The sequence below is a fragment of the Dermacentor silvarum genome, chromosome 11, assembly GCF_013339745.2.
Source record: "Dermacentor silvarum isolate Dsil-2018 chromosome 11, BIME_Dsil_1.4, whole genome shotgun sequence".
NCBI classification, from domain to species: Eukaryota; Metazoa; Arthropoda; class Arachnida; order Ixodida; family Ixodidae; genus Dermacentor; species Dermacentor silvarum.
The window spans coordinates 111,700,622-111,725,551 of NC_051164.1; the positions used below are offsets into that span (position 1 = coordinate 111,700,622).

Sequence of the window (24,930 nt, forward strand, 5' to 3'; positions counted from 1 at the left end):
GTGGTGCATACTCGTGGTGTACCACACCGCAGGAGTCAAAGAAAACAGTCAGCATCACTTTGATGTTGCTGCGCACTTCGCGGCCCTTCTTTGGTCTTGGTGACGTGGAATTGTTCCACTGTGACGACTGGGATTTGGTTTCCGGGTCGTACCCGTACACCCAAGATTCGTCACCAGTTATTATGGTGTTCATGAAGTCGGGGTCACTGTTTGTGGAATCCAGCATGTCCTGTGAGACTTCAACACGAAGTTGATTTTTCTCCACCGTGAGCAGCTTCGGCACGAATTTCGTCGCAACTCTCTTCATGGCCAAATCTTCGGTCATAATGGAATGTGCAGAAAAAGTGCTCATGCCCACCTCTTCTGCAATTTCTCGGACAGTCACATGACGGTCCCGCATCACCACAGTGTTCACTTCGGCAATGACCTGGTAATTTCGGCATGTTGATGGCCGACCGGAGTGTGGCTCGCTCTCCACCGATGTGCGGCCGTCTTTAAATCGGTTGTACCACTCCTTAATCTCTGTGCTGTTCACAGTATCGTCACCGAAAGCCGTCTGAATCTTCCGAATGGTTTCCACTTGGCTGTCACCCAATTTCTGGCAAAATTTGATGCAGTAGCGCTGCTCCAGTCGCTCCGTCATTTTCCTTGCAATAAAAAAAACCGACAAGAGCACTGCACACTACCTCACTCAAATGCTGCATCCCAGCGATTGACGCTATCGTCAGGCCGGAAAAAATTCACGCATGCGCATGGTGGTTCAAATTTGGCTGATGCAAGTGCACTTGTTTCATATCTATCAAGTGTTCACAAAAAAAAAATATATATATATAAGGTTGTATACTTTTGTAACAGACCTCGTATTGGTTCTTTCTGGACAAATTCAGGCTATAAATGCAGTATAGTTGAAAAAAAAATTTTTTTAATTTCCTGGGCCTTGCAACAAAACCAAAAATTGCCGTTTCAACGAAATCAGTCATCTTCCCGAAGCTGCCTGTGCTGAACAGAAATAATGCTATAATGCTGCTGCTTGAACGAGAAATATAGGGTGTCATTCATAAGTGCATCACCTGTAATGGTGACCTTGCATGTAGTCTTCTCTTCTGAGCTGATCTTGCAGGTGTATAGACCAGTGTCATCCAGGGTGCAGTTTTGAACCCGCAGTATCTTCTTGCCAAATTGGTCCTGCTCAATTATGTACTTGTCACTTGCCTGCAAAAATGGTCACACATGAATTGGACGCTTTTCTCACTCATTAAAATAAGCTAATACTGAATAACACCTGTGGTGGAGGGCCTGAGATATTGAAGCTGATACGCCGAAGCCAAGCTGCTATAAATTCTGACGCCACATAACATGAAAATGTAATTTCACCCTTGATTTTACCTGGGCAGGGTTTCACTACACAGTGACCTGAACCCAGTGACCTGAACCCGCACTCAATCTTGGTATGCACACAATTTTTTGATGTTCCCAACAACACCATCACATTATTCGTGTGCAGAACACTATTTGTGCCTACAGATTTTAGATCACTGCTGTGGACAGCTGCCTGCACTTTCCATGTTGAAGTTGTGCCTGTTGTGGCAGTTAGTACTTGAGCATAACTTGTCCCAAATTTAAATGCAGCTGCCATCATGTGCCTGTGCAGCTTTCATTAGAGCGTTCTAAATGGCCTGAAATTAAATCCAGCATATATAGTTAGTACAATCTTCTATCTGGATATATTACTACTCTGTACAGAAAACAATATCCTCCTTGAACTGAACTAAGAGAAATTTCAAGGAAAGATGGTACAGGTTCTAGCCACCTGCTGAACAGAAAGGGTGAGGCAAAGCAGGTCACATATCAATAATGACAAAATATGCACCTTAGGTAAGTGTGAGTGACAAATGTGAGCCCTATTTTACCACATGTTATGTTTTTGTGGAGCAGCCTTACAGTACTCCGTTTTGTGGATTCACATAAAGAGCATTACTTAACATAACTGTATTACAAACAGTCAGAGCCTTGACGCACCACTTAGAAGATCGTAGACAGCACATCAACCCCTTCTGTGCCATGCTATTATCCTGAATTGTGACCAGAAATGGCCACTTCACTTGCAGTGGAATCTCTTACGAAAAGAAAAACAATTCAGACAATATTTTTTAATGTTTACCTATACAAAACCTCAACCATCTATGGGAAAATTGAAATTTAACAGAACTATACATGGAAATGAAAAGTATCGTTGACAAGCTGACAATTGGTGCATTCTCAAAAGAAATTAAAATAAATGAACCTGAGTTTGTCTATGGCCATTTTTACTAGAAATGCGTGGACGAATCCAGCTTGTCCGTGGCATCGAAGAGGTTCATATTAACAGCTTTAATATATTCACAATAGCACTGTTTGCAAGAAATTTTGAGTGAGAACAAAAAGTACTATGCTAGGAGGTACTCACAGCAATCTTCTTGTCATCCTTGAGCCACTGCACAGGGGCCTTGTGGCTATTGGTGGTGCACTCAAGCACCAGTTCCTTGGTGGTGTACTGCTGCGACTTTGAAGGCAGCTTCTTCACAAATTTGTACACAGGGTCCGGATCTGAACAAGAGGCACAAGCACGAAAGGTAATTAGTGTAATCATGAAGTGAAACGCTGAATGCTTGAATGTCAGCCATTGTTCATGTACAGTAATTATTTTCTCATCGGCAAGGATTAAGTCTGCCTGAAAGTGCGAAACGAGAAAAACATCCTTGAATGTACAAACTCGTCTAGAGATGTTTTAACATTTAAGACAGTGGAAAACATGAGGTGGTAAGAAAAAAAGGCACCTTCTATAGTTTTATCTGTATTATAGTACAAAACTCATAATTCTTTTATCCGAGAAATGGCAGCTTTCTTTATCTGTTCAAATAAATTGCAACAATGTCTGCTATTCATACATGTCTCACAATATATTTGAGATTAATCGCTGGTGCTTGCATAGATTCGAGAGTGTACAACACTATTCATGACACCATAGAGGCTTGGGCTAGTCAGTACATACTCGACAGGGGAACAGCGCGAAAAGATGAAAGACAGAAGGGAACACACAGTGCTGGTGTGTGTTCCCCTTCTTGTCTTTAGTCTTTTCGTGTTGTTCCCCTGTCAACTATTCATGACATCTGCACAATCTGGTGAGGCACGCCTCAATTCTTCACTGAAGAACAGGCACAGACAACGTTCAAGAAATTTTGGATACAGTAGCCATGTCTTGTGCCGAGTGAAAACTTTATAACAGTGCTAATCTCCTGAGAACGAACGCCAGCAAAAAGTAAAAGAATGACGTGAGGCCATACACACCATCCACTTCCAGCAGTGCCTGACAGCTGGTGTCAAGGCAAGTGAGGGTGTATCGTCCTCCATCTTCCACTGTTGGGTTCATGACCTCAAGCACATGCAGGTCTCCCTGGCTCGTCATGTGGTACTTCTTGCCCATGAAGATTTCCTGGCGGTTGCGGAACCACTTGCCCTTCACACCACTCTTTGAAAACACAGCCTGGAAACGGGCTAGCTTGTCCCGGCCTTCCTTAACGTGCACATTCTCCAGTGGCTGGAGAAATGCGTCTGGTTTCTGCAGGGGCCAAACAGTGCACAAGAGCCATACACTGTTGGAGAATGCCACTGGACAAGAACTCTGATCACATGCAGCCAAGCCACAGCTCAAACTGACACCTACCCATTACCTATTTCCTGGTTTTTAAAAACTTGCCATGTTTTGCAAGGTAAGTCAGAAAACTGAAATTTAGTTAGATCTTTGATGGTTAGGGCAAATGACAATTGACTGTCAATATATTTTAGGCTACTGTTGCAAGGTATGACTACAAAAGCACTAAACTGTGATCTGTGGACCATCAATGGCCTTGTTTATTTACCTTTCTTTCCTTGTTCTTTTTTTTTATTTTTTGGAACAGCTCTTTAACAATCATAGAGAGCACACATGCAGTACTTTCCCAATAAAGTATCCATTTCAATCCCAGTGTTTGATCTACATGCCTTCCTAATGTCTTCATTCAGTGCTGCCATCATGACGAATATGTTCACATCGAATATGTCACCGTATTAACATGATCCACTGTCTCTGAACCCGTTCAGCTATTTGGGTAGCATAAAAGTTGAGGTACTTAGTAATTTGTTATAATTTGGGAATAAGTTAAAGAAACAAATGCTGTGCAGTATCAACAGTATGAATATGTTTCATAAAAGCAATCTCCTGCAGCAAATGTTCAAGCACAGACAGATTTGTCCAACCAACTACACATCATGCAACAAGTTCATGCAAAATTCCAAAAAGCAAGAAAAACAATTAAGGAAAAAGCATGTGACAGGCAGCTGACCAGGCACAATAAAGTAACATCAACAAATTACAAACTAGATGTTACAACTGAGCGATATTTTCCAGCTTTACAGCAAGCAATCACATAGCTCTCATAGCTGGTTGTTCTAGAAAAAAATGTCGCATTAAACTCTTGTTTTTCATGCATGTTAGTTTTAAGTTTGTAATGCTTAAGTCACTGGTACATTGCATACAATGCAATGTACGATGCAATGTACCAGTGACTGCAATGTATACAAAACATAATGCCATCAACCAAAACTAAGTGCATACATTCAGAGTTTTAGGGTGCACTGCGTACCGTGCAGCCCACTTTGCTTGTGGGCTGCAATTGTCAATTGTCATTTGCCCTAACACATCAAACACATCAGTGTATAGTACATGCGAGTTTTCTCCCTGGCAAATGTACAATTATCCGGCTTTGCAGTACATGATTTATGGTTGGTGGCACCGGCACTTTTATAGACACCTGTGGGTGCATTCACATAGCTTCAACCGGCACTCTAAGCACCAACAAAGTAAGAGCAGCACATCAGAGCATTCCCATTAAGAATGTACCGCACTGTACTTTGTGTAATTACAACATTGCATGTCTCTGTTTTAGGTCATGCAGAAAAGCTAACAGAAATTCAGTTTATTTTACTTTATTTGATTTTATATATTTTTTAACTTCGACAATCTAAAAACTTTTGTGGTTGGTTGAACACTCAGAACAGAATGTAACCTGACTGGTAAGCCTGGTGTTACAGTGACCTGAACATACTGTTGATTTGTAAATATTTTGGTCTAACTTTAGGCAAATCCAGCAAACAAAATCATGCACTACCTTTTATCATGCATTGAGTACTACACAACAAACAGCCAACAAGAACACATATAACGCAACACGGAAGAACGCTGCACATAAACACAGTTGAGCCACAAAAGGAGAGTGACGTAGCAGCAGAATTACTTGGAGTTTAGCCATTGAAAGCAAATATCTGAAAGGAACCGGGCAAGAAGGAAGATGTGGAGAGAGATAATCACAAGCCAGAGTGAGACAACATCCTGCCAGCATCTTTGCAAGCTCTGCGAAAGGAAGAGTCCAGACACTAAGAAGACGCTACAAGGCAAGCATGTCATTCGAATGGCCAACCTCGCTGCCTCGACGCACTCTCTGTAGCGTTGGCCAGTCGGGAATGATGTCCGCAAGCGACTGACGCCTGCTTTCCCAAGGAGGGTGCAGGTCCAACGTCTGAGGTGACGTTACAGAACAACGAGGAAGACAAAACACGTGAGAACACACACATGTGAGAACACGTGTGAGGGGCACACACACAGGGTAAGACAAAAACACATGCACACACACAGTATAATGGGACATGACATGGATAAGTGACAAGAACATGAATGGCTCATATCTCAACCTCTATTTAGCTACAATGCTTGCTAAATAAAATAATAAATGTACTGCCATGGCTGCTTGAGATTAAATAAAAAAAGCTTTCCTGCGTCATTGACAGCTACAGCTAGCACAGATCCAAATCTCTTAGCTAACAGCCTGACTTGATTTCAGTAAAGTCCATAATGACTGCAATTTCCTGACACCAATTAGGCAATATAGTGTAAAAAAATGTCATATAAAGTATCAGCACTTAGCCCTATGAACAGTTTGGTGGCATGGAGCAAAAGGTTCACTACCTTGCTTAATATAAGACATAAAGCTACATGACCAAAATTTCAAAAGATCAACCTGATAATTTTGCAGCAGCTTCTGGTAATTATTTGATTTACAACTTAGTGTAACATATATGGGAGAACAAAAAGAATGACAGACACAACACAACAAGGACCGAACAAGTACTGTGGCACACCACATAGACATGTAAACAAAAACAATACACAAACATGTCTACTACACAAGAAATAGAAACCATTGTCAGCCATTATTGCCAAGAAAAAGTAAGGAACAAAACTGCTGACATTGAGTGCAGTGCCAACATCTTGAGACTGGAAATGCTTAATCCATAGATCCAGAGATATATTAAATAATTTTGATGCTGATCCAACATATCAAACAAATTATAAAACAAGAAAAAATGACGTGTCGAGCATAAATTAGGCTGCGGTGTGGAAGAAGGAATCAGCTTTAAAGCAGACACTACTAGATGCTGAAGGTTAAGAGAAATTAAGCTAGCAGTATGAGAAAGCATGATGAAACAAAGAATGGCATGAATACAAAGTGTATGAAAGGAAAAGAAAGAAAGAGAGGGTGAAAAAAAGTTGCTTCTAAATTGCAAGCATGAGGCATGCACTACGCAGTTTCTAGGGGGCCACAAACAAAGTATTGGAAGAAACTGAACATAACCAAAAAGAGACTGAGAAGAAAGTAAGCATAAAGAGAATCAGAGAAGAAAGATAGCATATAGAGGAAAGGTCCGAGATGGAAGCAAATAAAATTGAAATGATGTGGCAGAAGAGCAAAAGAGTCAACAAGAAAGAAGCAATGTGCTAGAGGAAATCGTTCAGAGATGAGAAGCTGGGAAGTGTGCCTTCTAGATTGCCAGGCATATCCAACCTCCATCCTCTCCTTTGGAACCTTGTGAAGAACTGGCCAATCGGGGATAATCTCTGCCAGTGAGCGCCGGCGAAGTGTAGAACGAGGAATCATCAGCTCGTCCTCCTGTGGAGGAGCAGAGGATCCCAGCAGTGACGTCAGTTGGCACCGTGACGTCCTCAAGGGTGACAATTACTATTAGGCATGTGTGGAAGTGAAGAATGTAACCTTGGCTGAACCCTGCCTAGGAAGCTCTCAACTTCAAGCCAGAAAGCCTAGCTTAAATCCGAGGCAGTGTCAGAAAAAATGGGGCAGGAGCCTGGGACACAGCCGAAAGAGTCCAACCAGCAAAAATGTGGCTCACAAAATGGAAAAGCAGGAATCACAGCCAGGGCCGAAAAACAAGTCCCACGACCACTGGAAAATTGGAAAATGCCAGCAGCAAAGTCAAGGCAACAAAACAAAAAAAGCAATGGACCGTGCAATAATGGATATACAAGGAATGCATCATGTGACAAAATGGTGTCACATACAAAGACACAAAATCAACCTTGGGAGTCTCTGGACGGTTCTCAATATGCACGTAAGATAAAAAAAAAAGCTCATGGATGTAAAAAACAAAGTAGTTATTTCACTGTGAAATAAAAAAGTTCGTGCAGGAAAAACATGCAGAGTGGTATAAAAAGGTCTACACACACACACACGCACACACACACACACACACACACACACACACACACACACACACACACAAAAAAGCAAGGCCACAAGATATGCAAAATTGGTACTCCCAAAAATTAAAAACAAACAGAGGATACTGGAAATGCTTTATAAGTGTCACAGAGATGTCCACAACTCTATATCTATATGTATAAGATGCACCATCCGTTTTATGTTGCAGGACAAATTATTGAATAAAAAAAAAAGCGAACAGTTTGCATGGCACAAAATCAGTACTACTATTACGATGCAATTTGGTGCAACAAACAAGGCAGCATTTGACAGAAATAGGGAGTTTAACGTTGAAAAAACAAAAACAAAAAAAGAAGTCCTAGCTATAAAGAGAGTGAAAGAAGGTCAGCATTCAAATGGCACCAGATGTCAATCATATTTGACAATATATATTTTTAATTTAGAAAAAGCATGTGAAGACACCATAACTACATCTTTATATACACTGAAATTTATTACATAAGTGAAGTTTTAATATTAAGACAGCATACTTAAGAGGCAAATTCAATCATGTGTCTATGCCGCATATTAGGTCTCAGATTCACTACAGTTCCTACATCATGTTTAAGCATGCTGATAACATGCGTGGGCAAAATGCTAAACCATTGAATGAAACACTCTACACGCAGAGCTATTGAGCAAGGATATAAATGAAAATACTGCATGAAAGACAGTAAATGCTGAGAACACAGAAAGTTTACAACAGTGCAACACAACCAAAAAGTCATGCACATGATGTTTTACCGGCTTGCGAAGGCCAATTTGCTCTTTCTCTTCTTCTCGTTGCTTGAGTTGCCAGTCGGGGTCACCTTTGCCCATACCCCATTTGGCATATTGCCTGCGCATAAATAAGCAGCAGCAAGCAAAAAACTGAGGTTGCTAGACAATGTACAGTCTGTTAATATGACAAGAAACAGCTGTGTTGCTTCAGGAAGGTAAAACTGTGTTTCTCTGCAGTGAACTTAAGAACGCATCGCAAGTACCAGTGTCCAACAAGAAAACTACGTACCAGACAGCAACAAGTGAGGTTTGAAGTCACACATGAAGAGCACTATAGTATTTGCATGTATATAACATGACCATGAACATGGTCAAAGGGATTACACTGAGTTCTCAAGGGCTGAAGAAATATTTCGGGTTGTATAGCGCAGAGGGAATGAGCACAGAAAGAAGGACAAGACGACACACAAAGTGCAAATTATACGACCTTTAATCATGACAACTATATAACCCAATAATCAGGAAGCCACAAGTCGAAATTTCGACTATCTTGAAGAAATACATTGCTATACGATGTTACCTGACACACTGGACAGCAACCACAAGTGAGCATTCAGAAGAACATATTCTGAAAATGCATGCAATAGTACAATGGCTGCATGTAAAATGTTTACTCAATCTATTCACTGACTCTGCTCTATCATGAGGCTTGCAACGATTACATTTCGATGAAGAAATCGAGATCCTCGCCATTCCTGGCTGCTAAATTGTTAAGCTAGCTTTTGCACAATACAGTTTGCCAAGCTGTTGGTATAAAAGCAGTTCCACACATGGAGCAAACAGCATAGATGGTGTAAGCTAATGCGTCCTTTCTTTGTGCTCCATGTGACATGCTGCTTCTACATCAATCAGAAAAATATAGCCTACTAATCTTTATTCAAGCTACTGGTAGCATAGCCAATTTTTAAATTGGCAGCTACGTGGCAATGTAGGAGTGTTTATGAGGACTGTTTATGTGGCTCCCATAATAAAATCCCATAGAATAGCAAAGTGTCAGCATGCACAGCTCCTAATTCTGCTTTGTTTGAACACCAATTTTCGCTGCCATGAGTTAGTCAAAAGCATAATGTGGAGAAGCGCAATTGCGAATAAGAAAAAGTCCAATTGCACATTGCCTACCGATGGGTTTCTTCCGTTTGTGTCAAATATTTGGTGGTCAAGCCTTGTGCATTACAAATGAAATCTCATCTTAAGTTTGCACTGTGGCTTCAGACATATAGAGTGAGGCGCACCTTTATGCTGGAAATCACATAAGAAAAGTTCTATTTATTTATACGGGTGAAAATATGATAATTAGAGGCTGTACATGGTGTTCCTGTCATGCCAAACTGCACTGCACAATGCCTGCAAATTTGTCACAAAGATCATAAAGACAGATATAGCTTCGTTATATGCAGGGGAAGTCACAAAACTAACGTTGATCGTTGCAGACACAATCTCGAAGCATAATGTGCTTATTCCTAGAATTACTAACAGGAACATGCTAAAGCAATCAAAGCACAGTGGCCTGTACTAGAAAAAGTGTAATGATGTTGGCCAGCGGTTAGATTACTGCAACATGAAAAAAAAAGAAAGGAGTGCAAGAAGAAGGACGGTTTGGAATATGCAGACACAGCAGAGCATGGCCTATTTTGTGTTTTGTTTGAATCATCGGTGCAATCAGCAAATTTGTGATTTAAATGAAGCATGGACTAACGTGATGAAGCATGGACAAGCTATAAGGGAACATGCCCAAGAAAGAAGATAAAGCAGTTCACTAGCAGAGCGGAAAACACAAGGAGGCATGTGACCCACCATTGGGTCATGATGCAAACAAATTGGGACTTTGAAAAAAGCTCCTACAGTGAATGAGTTAATGGGAACATGACACTTCAACAAGTGCCATTGTTTCATGCCTTGCTGTAATCGAAAATGTTACAGAATGAAAAAATTCCCACCTGTGTTTGAGCATTGCACGGAAATCCATGCCACTTTCATCTGAAACAAGTAAGTGCAAATATTACAAGGGAACCAGTATAAGTAAATATTTATCATCCATCATTTTTTACGAAGAATAGTGCAACACACAATTGACAGCAAAGAAGCACGACACGAACATGGACTGACAACTAGGATTAGTGACATAAACACGAATATTTATTCCATAACACACACACATTTGTCAAATACGAGACAAGCAGCCAAGCAATCAATCTTTAACTTGTGCAGCATCACAGATGAACTCGCAACACACATGTCACCGAACTTGATACAGAAAGCAGCGATCTCCCGGACAGTCTTATCTTTGTGCCTCAACACCACCTTCATACCTGACAGCAATGGCCTGCATCCTTTACAGTATAGGGATAAGTTAGAAGACAGCTGCCTTTTCATTGAAGCTCTGTGGTCCATTAAATGGTTTTTAAACATCCCCTGGTCTGGCCGATATACCACTTCCCACAGGACAAAGGAATGTGATACACCACACCCTCCCCAAATATGGCCAATTATAGTTAAATATAGGCCAGACTAGGCAATGTTCAAATAACTGTTTAATGGATCACAGAGCTTTGTTGAAAGGGCAGACATTTTCTAATTTATCAATACACTGTAAAGAGTGCAAACGTTGTTGTTATGTACAAAGCTGTTGTTGAGGCACAAATTCGGTGGTCTGCACAGGAGACCACCGAAGCTTTCTTTATTCTTAAGTCCGGTGACGTGTGTTGCAAGGCCCTCTGTGATGCAGCACAAGTATGAGATTAATTACTTCGCTGCTTATCTTTAAGTTTTTTACTGGTCCGTTTCTGTGCTATGCAACATATATTCTTGTTTCTGTCAATAAACCTCGGTTGTTAGTCGGCGCTTATGTCACGCTTCTTTCTTATCCGTTGTGTATTGCATTACTCTTCATCGGTATGGAATACCAACTCGCCCAACATTCCATACTTCTAACGTACATTTTATGTTATATTGGCATATAGAATGCCTTAACTGTAGTATGCAATGAGAACAAGAATAAATGCGCTCGAGTACATTTCAGTGCCAAACAGAAGTAGCTAATAGGCTGTTAAATTTTTAATAAATTGTACAGTGTGTGAATTTTGTGTTGACCATGTAAATTATCTGAGCTTATCTGCAAGCTATCTAAGCTCTAGTAAACCATCTTTTAGCCGTTCATATAGAGTGTACACATCAAGCATTGCAGTAAAGATAAACTGCACTTACAAAAGTGTTAAATAATAAAATTGTAATTAGTATAGGAAGTTTGTTTTAGCAGGAATTCTTTAATGGTTAGATTAGGAGAACATTTGGTAAATAAATGTATATACTTGGTATGGGCAAATGTGATCAAAAGTGTGAATGAAAGAAAATAGTGATGTAGGCAAATGACTGGATTGATTGATTGATTGGTTGGTTGGTTGATTGACTGATTGATTGATTGATTGGCTTTAACGCTGCAAAAAACAGATTGTATGTGAACAATGTGATAGTGAAGGGCTCAGGAGCAATTTCGCCCCCTGGTTTCTTTAACGTGTACCTAAATCAGTACACAAGCATTATTGCTTCTGTACTGATTTATTGAACAGTAAATTGCGTATGTATTTATTATTGTGTGCTGCTTACTGAAATATGGCCTCAGCAGCTGGGAATCAAACCCACAACCTTGTGATCAGCAGCAAAATAGCTTAAGCCACTCCTGTGGGTATGTTTCAAGTGTCCCAGCCACCTTCTGCTCCCATGACCCCTTCACAAAATGCTTTTGGTAGGATGAATAAATAAACTCTCTTTTGTGAGTTTGCAAAGTGTCTCTTTCAGATCTTCGCAAGAAATTTTTTCCCCATGAGCTTGAGCATACTGAATGCGGGTTTCGGGTAGTAACAAGTCAAACCATGGGGAACTTGTTGCTGGGGTTACCACAGCAGACAATGGCACAACTTGATGGTGTTTGTTGTCACGAGGAATTAGTTGTATGCAGTGGGCACAGGTGTCATGTGTTATAGCCAAATGCCTTTGGCTGCTTGGTTGAAGTGTGTTGCTCAACCCACTTGCCTTGCACTGGGCTACCAGAAGCAGGAACCAGGATACTGCTTTTGCGTTTTGCTGGTTTCTGTGTCAGAGTGGCACCGAACTTCTGCTTAACGTCAGCAATGTTTGTGAGTGGCTGTATCTTTGGAATTGTCTTTTGTATAGTCTTTTGTGCCGCTGTGTTGTGAAGATGAAGTGGCAAAGGTTGTTTCAAAGTATTATACAGTCAAACATACCTTGAAAGCAGTGCAAAAAATTTGTAACAGTAGGCTTCAACATGCAATCAGCACTCAATGTTGAAAAATTTTTAGTCATGGTTATTACTTTGCATTTGCAAAGCGCCTTCTGATTGCTTTGTTATTCAATTAGAGAAAGTCTGCAATTATGAGCCAATAAATCAGCAGCTTAGCGGAGGCCACCTACCTACAAATTTACAAAAGAAGCTGGCTGAACTCAAACTTTTGCAAACAGTGATGGGTTCCTCTTATTTCCATTGCAGGGCAACTATATTAAAAAGTCATATGCCGCATAATTTCCATGTCTAATAATCCATATAACCATGAATCATGTGGGTTTTATACAGAATATCATATGATCAAGTGGACCCATATGACAGATGAAAGATGAAAATTATGGGGCATATGTTTTTCTTAAGCATACTATGGTTGCTCATTTGTTTGACCACATCTGTGCTCCATAAATGATAAACTAAATGCAGTTAACAACCACATTGAGATGGTGGATGTATAATGAGCAATATCTGCTATGTAAGGAACAGAGGTAAATATATTGCAGCTGGTCAAGCAAATCATTTCACACTACATATTATGACATGTCAGGCAATGCATACTTGTTATAACTGATCATAGACTAGATGGAATGTTTATTACAACTATTCAGATGTCAGTTAATTATAGCTGCTAATTTTTAGTACACTTAACATAGCCTCATTATCATTAAAAACTGAAATCAGTAGATGATAGCAATAATTTCAAAATTCTAAATGTTCCTTTTTGTGCATTTTCAAATGTGGACATCATACTTAAAACCAGAAAAATATCTAAGGTGCAGACAGAAAATAAAATGTTTCACATAAAGTGTGCCTAAAAGTACATGCTAATTTCAGAAATTTGCATCAAATAATGATTTAGAGAAAGAGCATCAAAAGAATACTAGAACCATCTGCATGATACTCTGCTGGTGCCATATCAAACAACCTAGACATTACTCTTTCCATGCATTTTTTACACGTATTGTGCACTAGCTTTCACAGTATTAGATTAATCCGAAGTGTCACAAAATAAGGGTAGCATAGCTTATATGTGTTTGTTTATATATGTTTATTTTTGTTGGAGCTTGGTGGTTCAGCTGCAGAAATGTCTGAGGGGCAGTAACACGTGTAAAGAGTGCAAAGTTCATCGTGTAAATGTGCATACATACATACACAGGACATTTCATACAATGAAATGCAATTAAATCACATATAAGATTGTAGGGTTATACTGAAAGTGTAAATAAACAAATTGCCACTTGCAAATACAACACAGTTCAATATAGCCACAAACACTGTAATAGCATAACAATTCCCTTCCAAGTGTGATTCGAAACCTTGTTATCATTCACATAAATTTCTTGTTAAAGACTAACTGTGATAGCACTTTGTTGCATTGGCTTAGAAACAAAGACATTATTAAGTGTTCCTTGTCACATTGGACCATGCTGTAGCTTACTGAAGGCATGTCTAGCAAAAAACAAGTAGAAAAGAACACATTTTCTTTCTGCCAACTGCAAAGTACACCAAACTTGATCGGCTTCTGTCCAGATGCACGTGAATGCATATAGATTGCCCTGCTACTACAGGCATACACACAGATTGGTATGTTTGGTATTGCAGCCCGAACTGCCAAAATGACACACTTAAAGTTTAAAAAAAGCATCTATCTATCTATTCACAGTTCTCAATATGTGGATTAGGGGAGCATCCCGTGTTTCACAACAATTCACTGAAAAGCATGCAAAATTTTACTGACTTCTCAACTCCTAAAATGCCGCTGGAATCAATGTTCAAAATCTAACACAAGCTGAGTTTACAGATTTTGTATGATGCCTTGTTTATATTTTATTAGGTGGTTTATTTTATCATATTTTTATATGCTTCAACCTTGTTTATGTGGTGTGGCAAGCATAAATTCTGTGTGGTATAACATGTATTGATTTGTACACGCAACTAAGTGTTGTGTTAAACACGAGTGCCAAAAGCACTTCACCCTGTATTTGTGCAGCTTTTACCCCAGCTTTTCAATTTATTTTGAATGCAATGAAATAAAATAAAAAGAAATTCAGTGGCGATTTAACAGTAAATGAGAGAAAAACGTGCTAACGCCATATTGCACCTCTTTGAGGACCCAGATACATGAGTTAAACCGTGTTTGCTACATTGCTAAGAGTGGTTCAGGAGCTCACTCGAAACCCGTCCTGCCTCTTCAAGGAGCGAAGTGCAACTGACGGTGGTCCAGAGCAGACCACCGTCAAGATATATATATATTGACATGTAGACATGTGGACACATAGACACGTCACAATATAGATACACACATATACCTCTACCTATACCACGTGACCGGTTTCCCACTCCTCACTTCACACTTTTTTCCACTTTGCCACTCCTAATGCGAAAGCATTAAAGAAAGAAAGAAAGCTCAGCTACTCACCACTCACAAACAGACTCATGGTGACGGAGTCCTCGCCATGCTTGTTGTAGGCAACTACCTTATATTTGCCCTCATCAATACTCTTGGCCTTGCGGATGCAGAAGCACACAGTGTTCGTCTCGCCATCCGTGATCACGTAGTAGCGACCCCCCTCATATACCTCACCCACACCCTTGTAGAAACGGAATTGAGGCACAGGGTTGCCCTCCACCTGAACCGACAGGTAGGCGGTACCACCTGCGAAGATCATGCATGGAAAACATATGAGGTAAATATAAGGTAAATATGTAAGCAGTGCAACTGGTGTGAAATGGAAGCAATGCAGTCACTGACGAAGTCAGAAGTGGCAGGCGATGGTGTAGACATTCCGGAACCTTTACGGGCTCCTTGTTCACAATAAGCCAGCCATTCAATAGTCAGACATCAATTTCAACAGACAAATTATGGTGTAGTGATCATGAGTCAACTTGTGGCATGTTGCCATTTGTCTTGAAGATAGTTCGAGGTGTGGTCTAAATATATATCAACTGATCACTGTTAGTGCCTGTCATGTATGGTTGTTGGGGCATTTTTTTATTTGATTGTGGCAACGTTTAATGCCAATACTTTCTCAGTGCCTGTAATTTAATCATAAGAATTTTTACGTGTGCCTGTTGTGGCCAATCAGACCAGGTGACATAGACTGCTGCCATGCCACATTAAAAATATCAGTGCCTCCACGCTGTGTGCCATCGTGGTGGCATCGAAAAGTGCGAAAGCAAGACAAAATACCACACCAATGGGATAATAGTTCTATGCTCAAGAAGGTGGGGCACATTACACTTAAATGAGGACATTGTACCACTTTACACTAAGCAACATGAAAAGCATAGGAAATGGTCTTGATTCATTGCATTTCTTTTCAAATCTAATTTTCAACTTGTAGTTTTTCTTGGTGTGAAAAATGTTTCAGGTTTAAGCCAAGTGATACTGAATTAAAATTAAAGGCACTGCAAATCTAGAGATGGCAATACATGCTTGGCAACAAAATATAAATTTAACACTTCGCTCCGCCTTAATCTACTCATACGATACATGGAAGGCAGGCTATGAAGAAAGTGTGTGCTTGAACAGAAGCCATGTTGTCACCTTCAACAGCTGTGACATTCTCCTGGTAGTCCACAATGTTAGGTGGTCCTTCTTCAGTTTCAGGAATGGGTCGCAGAGGCGTGGACGGTTTTTCAACCTTTTCTTGCAGCTCTGAGACACTGAAAGGAACAGTAAAGTCAGAATATGATAAACATCGTGAACTAGTACAGACAGCAGCCATTAACAGATTCTAACCTGGCCCGTCGCATGTCGATACTGGAACGGCGCCGCTGCCTGACTTCAACCATTTCACCAGGCCGAAGTTTCTTCATTTTGCCAGCCTCGTCGACAACCATTCCTTTCTGTCAATGGTGAGTTAACACACTGTTAGCCATCGTGAGGCCCCTTTAAATTGCTTTGTTCTTGGTCTTTCTTTTTTGGAAATACAGTTCTATGTTATCTACACGAGCATCAACCTATCCCTCCCTGACATATGTTTATGAACTTTAACAATCTCTCTCTAGCATGTTTAAGAACTTCAAAAATTATCACATATGATTAGAGACAAGATTGTAGCTGAGATTAACAAATACATAACAGATTGACTTATATTCAGTATAAAACATAGCATGTCTCATAATCAGATTATGACTGGTGCATAAAACCCTGAAATTTAATTAAATTTTAATGAAGCGTATAAAGCATACAGCATTTACACAAACTGCTAGCCATTACCAAGCTGTAAAATGTGCACATAATATACATAATAATAATAATAACCATGTTTATTTTCCCTTATTATATGTTGATGAAGGGGGCAAGAACAAAAAGTGACAATCCACTGGACTAGGTTCCTGCCTCCCATTGTATGTTAGCAAAATTTCAATTAAGAAGTAAAGTTTACCTACCCTCACAAGGCAAGTTATATCTTATCTCTCACATTACCTGAAGTAACTAACAGAACACAAGTGAGGAAAGAAGTCACCTGTGCACACAAAGAAATGGAGACATGAAACAGTTTCAGGGAAAAGCTTTCAAAGCCAGAGCAGCAGCAAAGAAGGCTGAAACAAAAAGGCTGCAACATGCATTCTGCAGCCTTTGGAGTGCATGCAGTGAGTGGGCAAGCATTTGTGGCACAGGAAAACAGAGATTCAAGGCATTGAACAACAGCATACAGTAGAGAGATAAGTGTGAAGCACACTGGTGTCCTGAGAACACCACAGCACAGAATGCAGATGACACATGGATTTGTAATGCAAGGGACAGTCCTTGAAGTCAGAAGTGCTCAGGTACAACCTGAACTTCATAGGATCTTGAGCTGCCAGGTGATGCATGGAACATACCGCTGACAAAGCAGTGTTGAATCAGAGAAAAAGATGAGAGAAATATGAGAAAATGAACAGGAAAAAAAAAAAAAGGAGTACAGCAACAGCAGTGAGAACATGTGACAGAGGTGTTGCAACAATAGAAAGGTATGAGAACAGCAATACAGTACGGAAAGTGAACAGTACACGAGTGTAATAATGAACGAATGTAGTCACATTAAAAAAAAGTTTTATTTTGTTTCAACATGACTACGTCAATACCATATCATTAAGCTGTATGTGAAAACAGTAAATGTGTAAGTGCAAGGTGTAAGGAGTGAAATAAAAGCACCTCTTTTTAGAACTAACTTATTTAACAGCAGAGGATTAATACAGCAGAGGACATCACATATAGCCACTTTGCCATACATAATCAGAGTGCATTAGTGTAGTAATACACATAGTTGGGCAAGTTGGTCCAGTATCTTGTAGTCTGAATATGGCACAGTGTTAGCTGTGACAGTATTAAGTGTTGTGCAAATCACTGCTAGGTAGCTACAGTAGGCCTGCGATGATTCAAACTCAAACTATTTGGATTTAAGTACTGACTATCCCACTATATGCTATTGATGCATTCGAAAATGGGCTAGTTCAAGATACACTTTCACTTGCTCTGAAGCTCTTCAGTTTTTCACAGGGTGATGTTGCTTGGAGAGAACAGCATTGGCACCCATGAGCAGTCAAATGAAAGTAATCGGTGACTGGTGAATAAATTAACTGTAGTTTGCTTATACAGTCAAGCACAAAGAGTACTGAGAAGTATGACTGGCTGTAGGCTGCCAAAACACTAAGCTTCAATCGAAACGTATTTAATATTGTTTGGTGTTCATGCCTTGTTACACTCGTTACACACAATGGAAGTTAAAAGGTTGGTGTAGTATGTGCAGATATTAGATAATAATTTGCTGCTCTTTTCTGGCATAATAAAAGAGTACATAGTGGATAATTCAAATGAACACCTGTGACCAGAAATAGTTTGAATAAATGCTAGCCTACTGTACACAGGAGAAAAGTCTTAGAGTCAAAACAACAGTTATTGACCCTCCCCATTTGGCCTGGTCAGTTGTATTTCACGCAAAGACATGGATCATAACAGAACTGTAAGAAGTAAAAATTCATGCTTCAAAGCAAGGCAGCGGCATTGCTCATGAGCTAGTGCATAAACAAATTGCTTTATAAACTGCTTTTCTTATAATGCATGAAACTGACAACTGAAGCAAAGCAGTTGTGCCGCAGGTTATGCTGTGAAAGCTGCACAAAGCCCCCAAAGCTTTGAAGATTATGAGAGCAGCTGCCAACTGGAAAGCTGCAAGCGCTAGTATAATGTAAAACAAAGCCTTGAAGAGCATGTGCAATGAAGACTGGCAAAAACGTCCATCAAAAACCCAAATTGGTGCGATGATGTCTTCGAGTAGCCCATGGCAGGATCCCCAAAAAAGCTTTTCAAAATGTCAAAAAACAAGGTGTTGATGAAAGTCCAAAACTGTGACCAAGAAACAAAGTGCAGTGCAAACAAAATGCTAAGCAGGTGTGGCATTCACGTCATCCACACCGTAAGCAGTGCTTGCCAAAACTTGAGATGAGGAGAACCATTAGCATCGGCAAGCTGTGGCACGCAACATCTGTGCTTTTTGTGTGCTCTGTAGCAGGGGGGAAGCTTAAGCAGCGAAGAGCAGCCACAATGAGACATTTGCCCAGCTGGGTACATAGTGGTCCAGGGAAGCCACAAGCAAGTCTGTGACAAAGTGTCCAGAATATGAAGCCAGACATCAGGAAGCAAGAGCGGTTGAAAGCCATTCAGAAACACCAAATTTGGTCGTCAATTTGCAGGAAGGTAACCGCAGCTTCATGCAAGCTCATGACTGATAAGGTGACAGCTTAAAAAGTTGTTTTTGTTTATAAGCAGCATGGTAAGAAAAAAATGTTGGCTTTAACTGGCCCAGGTACCTCTACAGCTGAAACTGATGCCACAGGGTGGTTTAATCAACTCAGCGGTACATAAGACAGCCACAGCAAGTGCCTAGCTCATAACACTGAAGCCTATGCTCCTGCACTTATTTGCAAAAGCAGGCTCCACGCATCCGTGTAAAATGTAAGCTGCAAAGCGAGGTTCAGTATTTCGCAAGTACTTGCTCTGGATGACACAAATATCTGGTTTGTCACCTTACCAGCAAGCAACGGAAACACATGCAACAACTTCTTCTGGGATACGGCTGCTCGGGATATGATGGGAGAGAAGGAGCAACCACAGCAGTAGAAGCAGCTCTGGCTAGACTGCCAACAACGACCAGGCCAAAAAATAGGACAACACCGAGAGAGGACACTACAAGGTTAAAGCCAGGCACCGTGTCCAGCTTCAAACGAACCTCGTCGGCTGTGATGATGACAGAGCCCCGGCGTGAACCAGCAGGTGAGCCACCAGGAGAAACGGGCTCAAGCATGCCACCAGGCCCAACAGCCAGCGAATCTTTCCGATTCGGTTCAGGCGTGGGTTCTTTGACGATGGGCACCACTCGCTTTGGAGGTGCTTCTTCTGGTTCCTGGACTGCAATCTCTGGAACAGACTCCTTTTTCCTTGGCTTTGGCGCTTCAGCAGGGCGATCAGGTACACCATTTGCGACTGGACTCGGCTGACAAATACACGAGAGTCTGTTTTGAGGCATTGCTCCGTGAGTGAGAGTGAAAGTACAGTTTCACAGACAGTGTGCCTACAGTGAAGTGAGAGATGAGGAACCAGCGAGATGCTATACAGCGGTGCTCTGAAATCCTGAAAAAACAGCCTACTGCACTGATGTACAGACCTAGAAGAGAAAAGAGAGTTAGAAGTATCGCGCAGCATGCAAGCAGGCGGCTTCAAAATAGAGGCAGTGGCAAGCTTGATGCCAAGTTTGCCAAGACTGCGATGCGGCTTGCCAAAAACTGCATCTTGATGTAGGATTCAGCCAGGCACAGCATCGGAGCTCGTAAAGCAGTTAGAGCTGGGAAAAGAAAAAAAAAAAATAGCGGCTGGGGCGAGAATGAATTAGGAAAGACAACAGTGGAAGCTCGGCATTGCTGATGTGTTGCTGCTTGCTTTCATGTGGCAACACTTCAGCATGCTCTTTCCAGTGAAATATGAGCTTCTCACTGAGACCTAGCCATGTGCATTCAACAGCAGCAGCAGCATTGCAGCAGCTTGAAGGGCAAGCCCAATTCACGCTGATCTCGACGGCGTACCTCGAGCATCTTTTCAGCATCTTCTACAGTCATGACGACTCCCTGGATTGTGACAGTTGCAGTTTGTGGCAGACCCACAAGCTCTGCTGGAATGTGGCCTGGCTCAGCAGCAACACATATAGAGCTACGTCGTCCCCTCGGTGATGGCGGCGGTTCTGGTGTCTTTTCTGGAGAGCCAGCTCGTTTGACTGGCCGCATTTTTGGTTTGGGTTTCGGAGCCTCCTCCTTGGACTCTTCTTCATCTTTGTCTTTCTTCACACTCCTTTTCTTTTTGGGTTTTTTAGATACTTCAGTGTCATCTACCGTGATCACTGGCACTGATGACTTTCGAGCTGGGGGAGACTCCAGACCTTCCAAGGGCACAGGTTCATACCGGTTCTCTTTGAACTGGAACACCAGAGGTTCACCGAAATCCTGTTCAACATCTTCTTCTGGAGGGCCTTGAAGATGGAAACCCATCACCGTCCTCGGGGACGTCTTTGATCGCGGTGACTGAGAAGGTGATGAGGTCACAGACTCCGTGTCAGACGGCACTTCAGGTGCCAGGTTAAGAGGTGGTGGAATGCTGTCCCTCTTCTTAGGAGTGGCTGGTGGAGGTGTAGGAGGAACGATCTGTTCTGGTGCAGGCATGGTAGGTGATTTAGGAGTTTCGTCTTTTCGGGGAGCCAGGGGCTCCATCTTGTCACTAGGGCGTCTTCTGCCGACGGATGGCCGGCGCTCTTCCACAGGTGATGGCTCACGAATGATTTCATCCTTCGTCAGTGCTGTGACCTCGCCATTTTGCTGGCGGTCGAGACTCGCTCTGCGCTCTGGAAGCGCCTTTTTGTCGGCTTCAAACTTCGATGGCTGCAAAGTAATGCATCTCTCAACCAGTGCACAGTGATAACCCAAGGGCTCAGTGGAAGTGCCGCTGTTGCACAGGTGCCTAGGTTGCTCAGAGACAGAGAAAATGTTAGTGGAGAAGGACACAGTACAGAACACAATAAAAATAAAGATAAAAAAGAAGCCCCCAGCTAAATGGAAGATCTTGAATTATTCTGTTATGGTAGTTCTTTTAGGACAAACATTCAGAAATGCCAAAATCTTGTGCAGTTACACTTAACAAGGTAATGTGAACTTATAGTAGCATATTTCACAAGAGCCAATCTAATCTAACAAATTCACCAACTAGCATACTAAGAAAAAACGAAAGCATATCAGTTTTTACACGGCTACAACACCTAGAATGAATAGACAAGGAACCGAGCGAAAAATCAAGGCAAATCTCTATGCATACACACAGTGACGTACGCACACACATACACTCACGGTCATCTACCCAATGGCTATGTTTCTACAGGCAGCACTCTAGAATACAGAGGTACAGCAGCACCACCAAAATGCACCAAATGCCTGATATTAATGCTATCGCAGCAAAAAACTACAATGTGTTTAAGCTAAGAACTACATACAGTGTTATTAGAACTACATAGCTTTAACGAATGTTGTCACTTCCCTGATATTAGTTAATTTGCCAATCCAAAGTTGTGTAGCTAATGATTTATGTGTATGATATTGTATTTATGGTTTGTCTCATATGGGTAGGCTTTATTTTACGCTATTCACATAAAGTAAAACTGTACACTTTTCCAGAAAACTAACATGACACATCAGAATCGTTTGATGTATCAATGCTATTAAGTTCTTGTTGTTGTCAAATGGTGGTCTGCTGGCCTAAAGGTTTCAGCAAAAGTAACCCTAAGGTCCACAATGCTCTTGCCTTCCACGGACACACACTACTTTTTGTGGCTGGATGACACGAAAATAGAAAACAAAGCTGCAATAACTCCTTCAATTTCAACACAGGTGCCAATTCCTGACTTCACCCCACTTTCATATCTCTCAAAAGAGGTTGTTTGGAAATCTGGTCTTGTGACAAACCACAGATTTATACATAGATGGACTAGTGAAAGAAGTGATGCAAGGTTCCCAAACACCTTTTTTGCACTTGTTATTGAAACATGTTCAATTCATGTACACAGTTGTTAGCATCACCTATAATTCGGATGCTGTTGCAAGCTCTATGTCCCTCCTGCCAATCCTACTCTGTCATCACTGCACTGAACATTAACAAAAAGCATCTGTTCTTGCTGCTTTACCATCAACATTCCACTGTGCTACTCTACCACTTTATACAACTCTCATGATGCACACTGTCATACGGATAACCTTCAATAACATGCAGCATGCAGAGATATACAACACTACTATCAAAGAAATCAAGCTGTACCTTCTCAATCGAAGGCTTCCTCTCAATGGTCTCTGGTTTCAGCTCATCTGGTTTCTTCTCCTCGGGTTTCTTCTCTGCAGCTTTCTTTTCAGCGGGCTTCTTAGCTTCAACCTTTTTCTCCTCAACTTTCTTGACCTCGGCTTTCTCCTCAACCTTGACTTCTTCCACCTTTTTCTTCTCCTCCACTTTCTTCTTCTCCTCAACCTTCTTTGGCTCAGGCTTCTTTTCTTCTGGCTTCTTCTCTTCAACCTTTTTCTCTTCGGGTTTTTTCTCTTCTGGTTTCTTTTTCGGAGCATCTGAAACAGTACCATATTAAAACAAGGTTTAAAGGTGCGCAAATCACTTTACAGTATAGTATTGATTACTGGGAACTTTGACTAGGTCAATACTGTCTCATTAGTAGAGAATTCCGGCTTGTGTGCTCACAACTGTTATCATGTTACAGTCTTACTGAGAAGCAGCAAGGAGCCACAACATCATTACCAGTGTATTGTGAGGCTGTCGCCAACAAAAGCTGTACATTATACTGTACACTGTACAATGAGCTAACTGTGTTTTAGTTATTTGCTGATGTAAATTTTCTGGCAGCACTGTACCTCAGAACAAACGTAAATCACGAACACTTTATATTTATTTATTAATTCATTTGCAATCATTTCAACGAAGAAGGAGGTTGGCTTTGTGAATGCAAGTAAGTATACAGGGTGTTCAGTTTTAAGTTTTACAGAATTTTTAGAAATCGCCTGTGGCAGGTAGCATAATTTTTATCATAGAGCTGGGTTATTCGATGAGGCGGACATTAGTAGCACGATAAATTGAAACACATATTCAACTAAGTAACAAAAATTCAATGATTAACTTCTAAGTTAATTACTTTATGCCACATATTGCAATTTACGAATTGTAGCCGGTGAGCTTGTCAGGCGTATCTACTTGGAATGAATTTCCAGAATGACACCAGTTTGGAGATACGCGCCATCAAACTCGCCGTAAAAATGCACTGTTGTCCACTTACTTTTTTTACCAAAATGCTGTTTTTTATACTGAAGCACAAAAGTAGCTGGAACGCCCATGTATTTCATCCAACACTTTGGGAAATAATAGCACGAAACTGGTGTCATCGTGGAAATTCATTTCAAGTGGATGCGTCTTGCAAACTCACCGGCTACAATTCACAAATTGCAATATGTGTCGCAAAGTAATTCACTAAGAAGTTCATTAGACAATTTTGTTAATTAGTTGAATATGTGTTTCAATTTATCATACTACTAATGTCCACCTCTTCGAATAACCCAGTTCAGCGATAAGAATTATGCTACCTGCCACAGACAATTTTTAAAAATTCCGTGAAACTTAAAAATGAACACCCTGTATAGCAGGAGTTTAACATAAAATAATACATAATATATGGTATAAAGAATCATACCATGTACTGTGTTTATAATCTTTGTCACTACAACATGACAATACGACAGAATCATACATAACATGAAATACTGTGCTAGAACCAACAAGCCAACGAGCACGAAATCGCGGGATTGAATCCCGGCCGCGGCGGCCACATTTCGATAGAGGCAAAATGCAAAAATGCCCGTGTGCTTGCGTTGTAGTGCACGTCAACCCCAGGTAGTCAAAAGTAATCCGGAGCCCTCCACTACGGCGTGCCTCATAATCAGAACTGGTTTTGGCACGTAAAACCCCAGAAAGAAGAAGAAGAAGAACAAGCCAATACTCAAGAAAGCATGCTACAATTTTTTCTGATAGGCACCATCATAGACAAGATCATGAAAATAATTATGCAAATCTATATCTGCATTAAAAACTTGGTTGCTTCTGTGAAAGCTAGAGTATCAAGAAGTTGCTGAACATGTAATCCCATCATTTAATGG

The 24,930-nt window shown here is 40.9% G+C and overlaps 1 protein-coding gene across 1 annotated transcript in view; it reads right to left on the reverse strand.

Annotated features, from left to right (window-relative positions):
- The window catches only part of LOC119434029 (twitchin-like), a 225,374-nt gene that overhangs the window by 109,303 nt on the left and 91,141 nt on the right, over positions 1-24,930 (reverse strand). Inside the window, 11 exon segments of the mRNA XM_049659376.1 lie at positions 1,071-1,212; positions 2,447-2,586; positions 3,328-3,598; positions 8,373-8,466; positions 10,346-10,385; positions 15,125-15,361; positions 16,253-16,371; positions 16,448-16,554; positions 19,923-20,186; positions 20,773-21,618; positions 23,042-23,337. Coding sequence (XP_049515333.1) covers positions 1,071-1,212; positions 2,447-2,586; positions 3,328-3,598; positions 8,373-8,466; positions 10,346-10,385; positions 15,125-15,361; positions 16,253-16,371; positions 16,448-16,554; positions 19,923-20,186; positions 20,773-21,618; positions 23,042-23,337 — 2,556 coding nt within the window.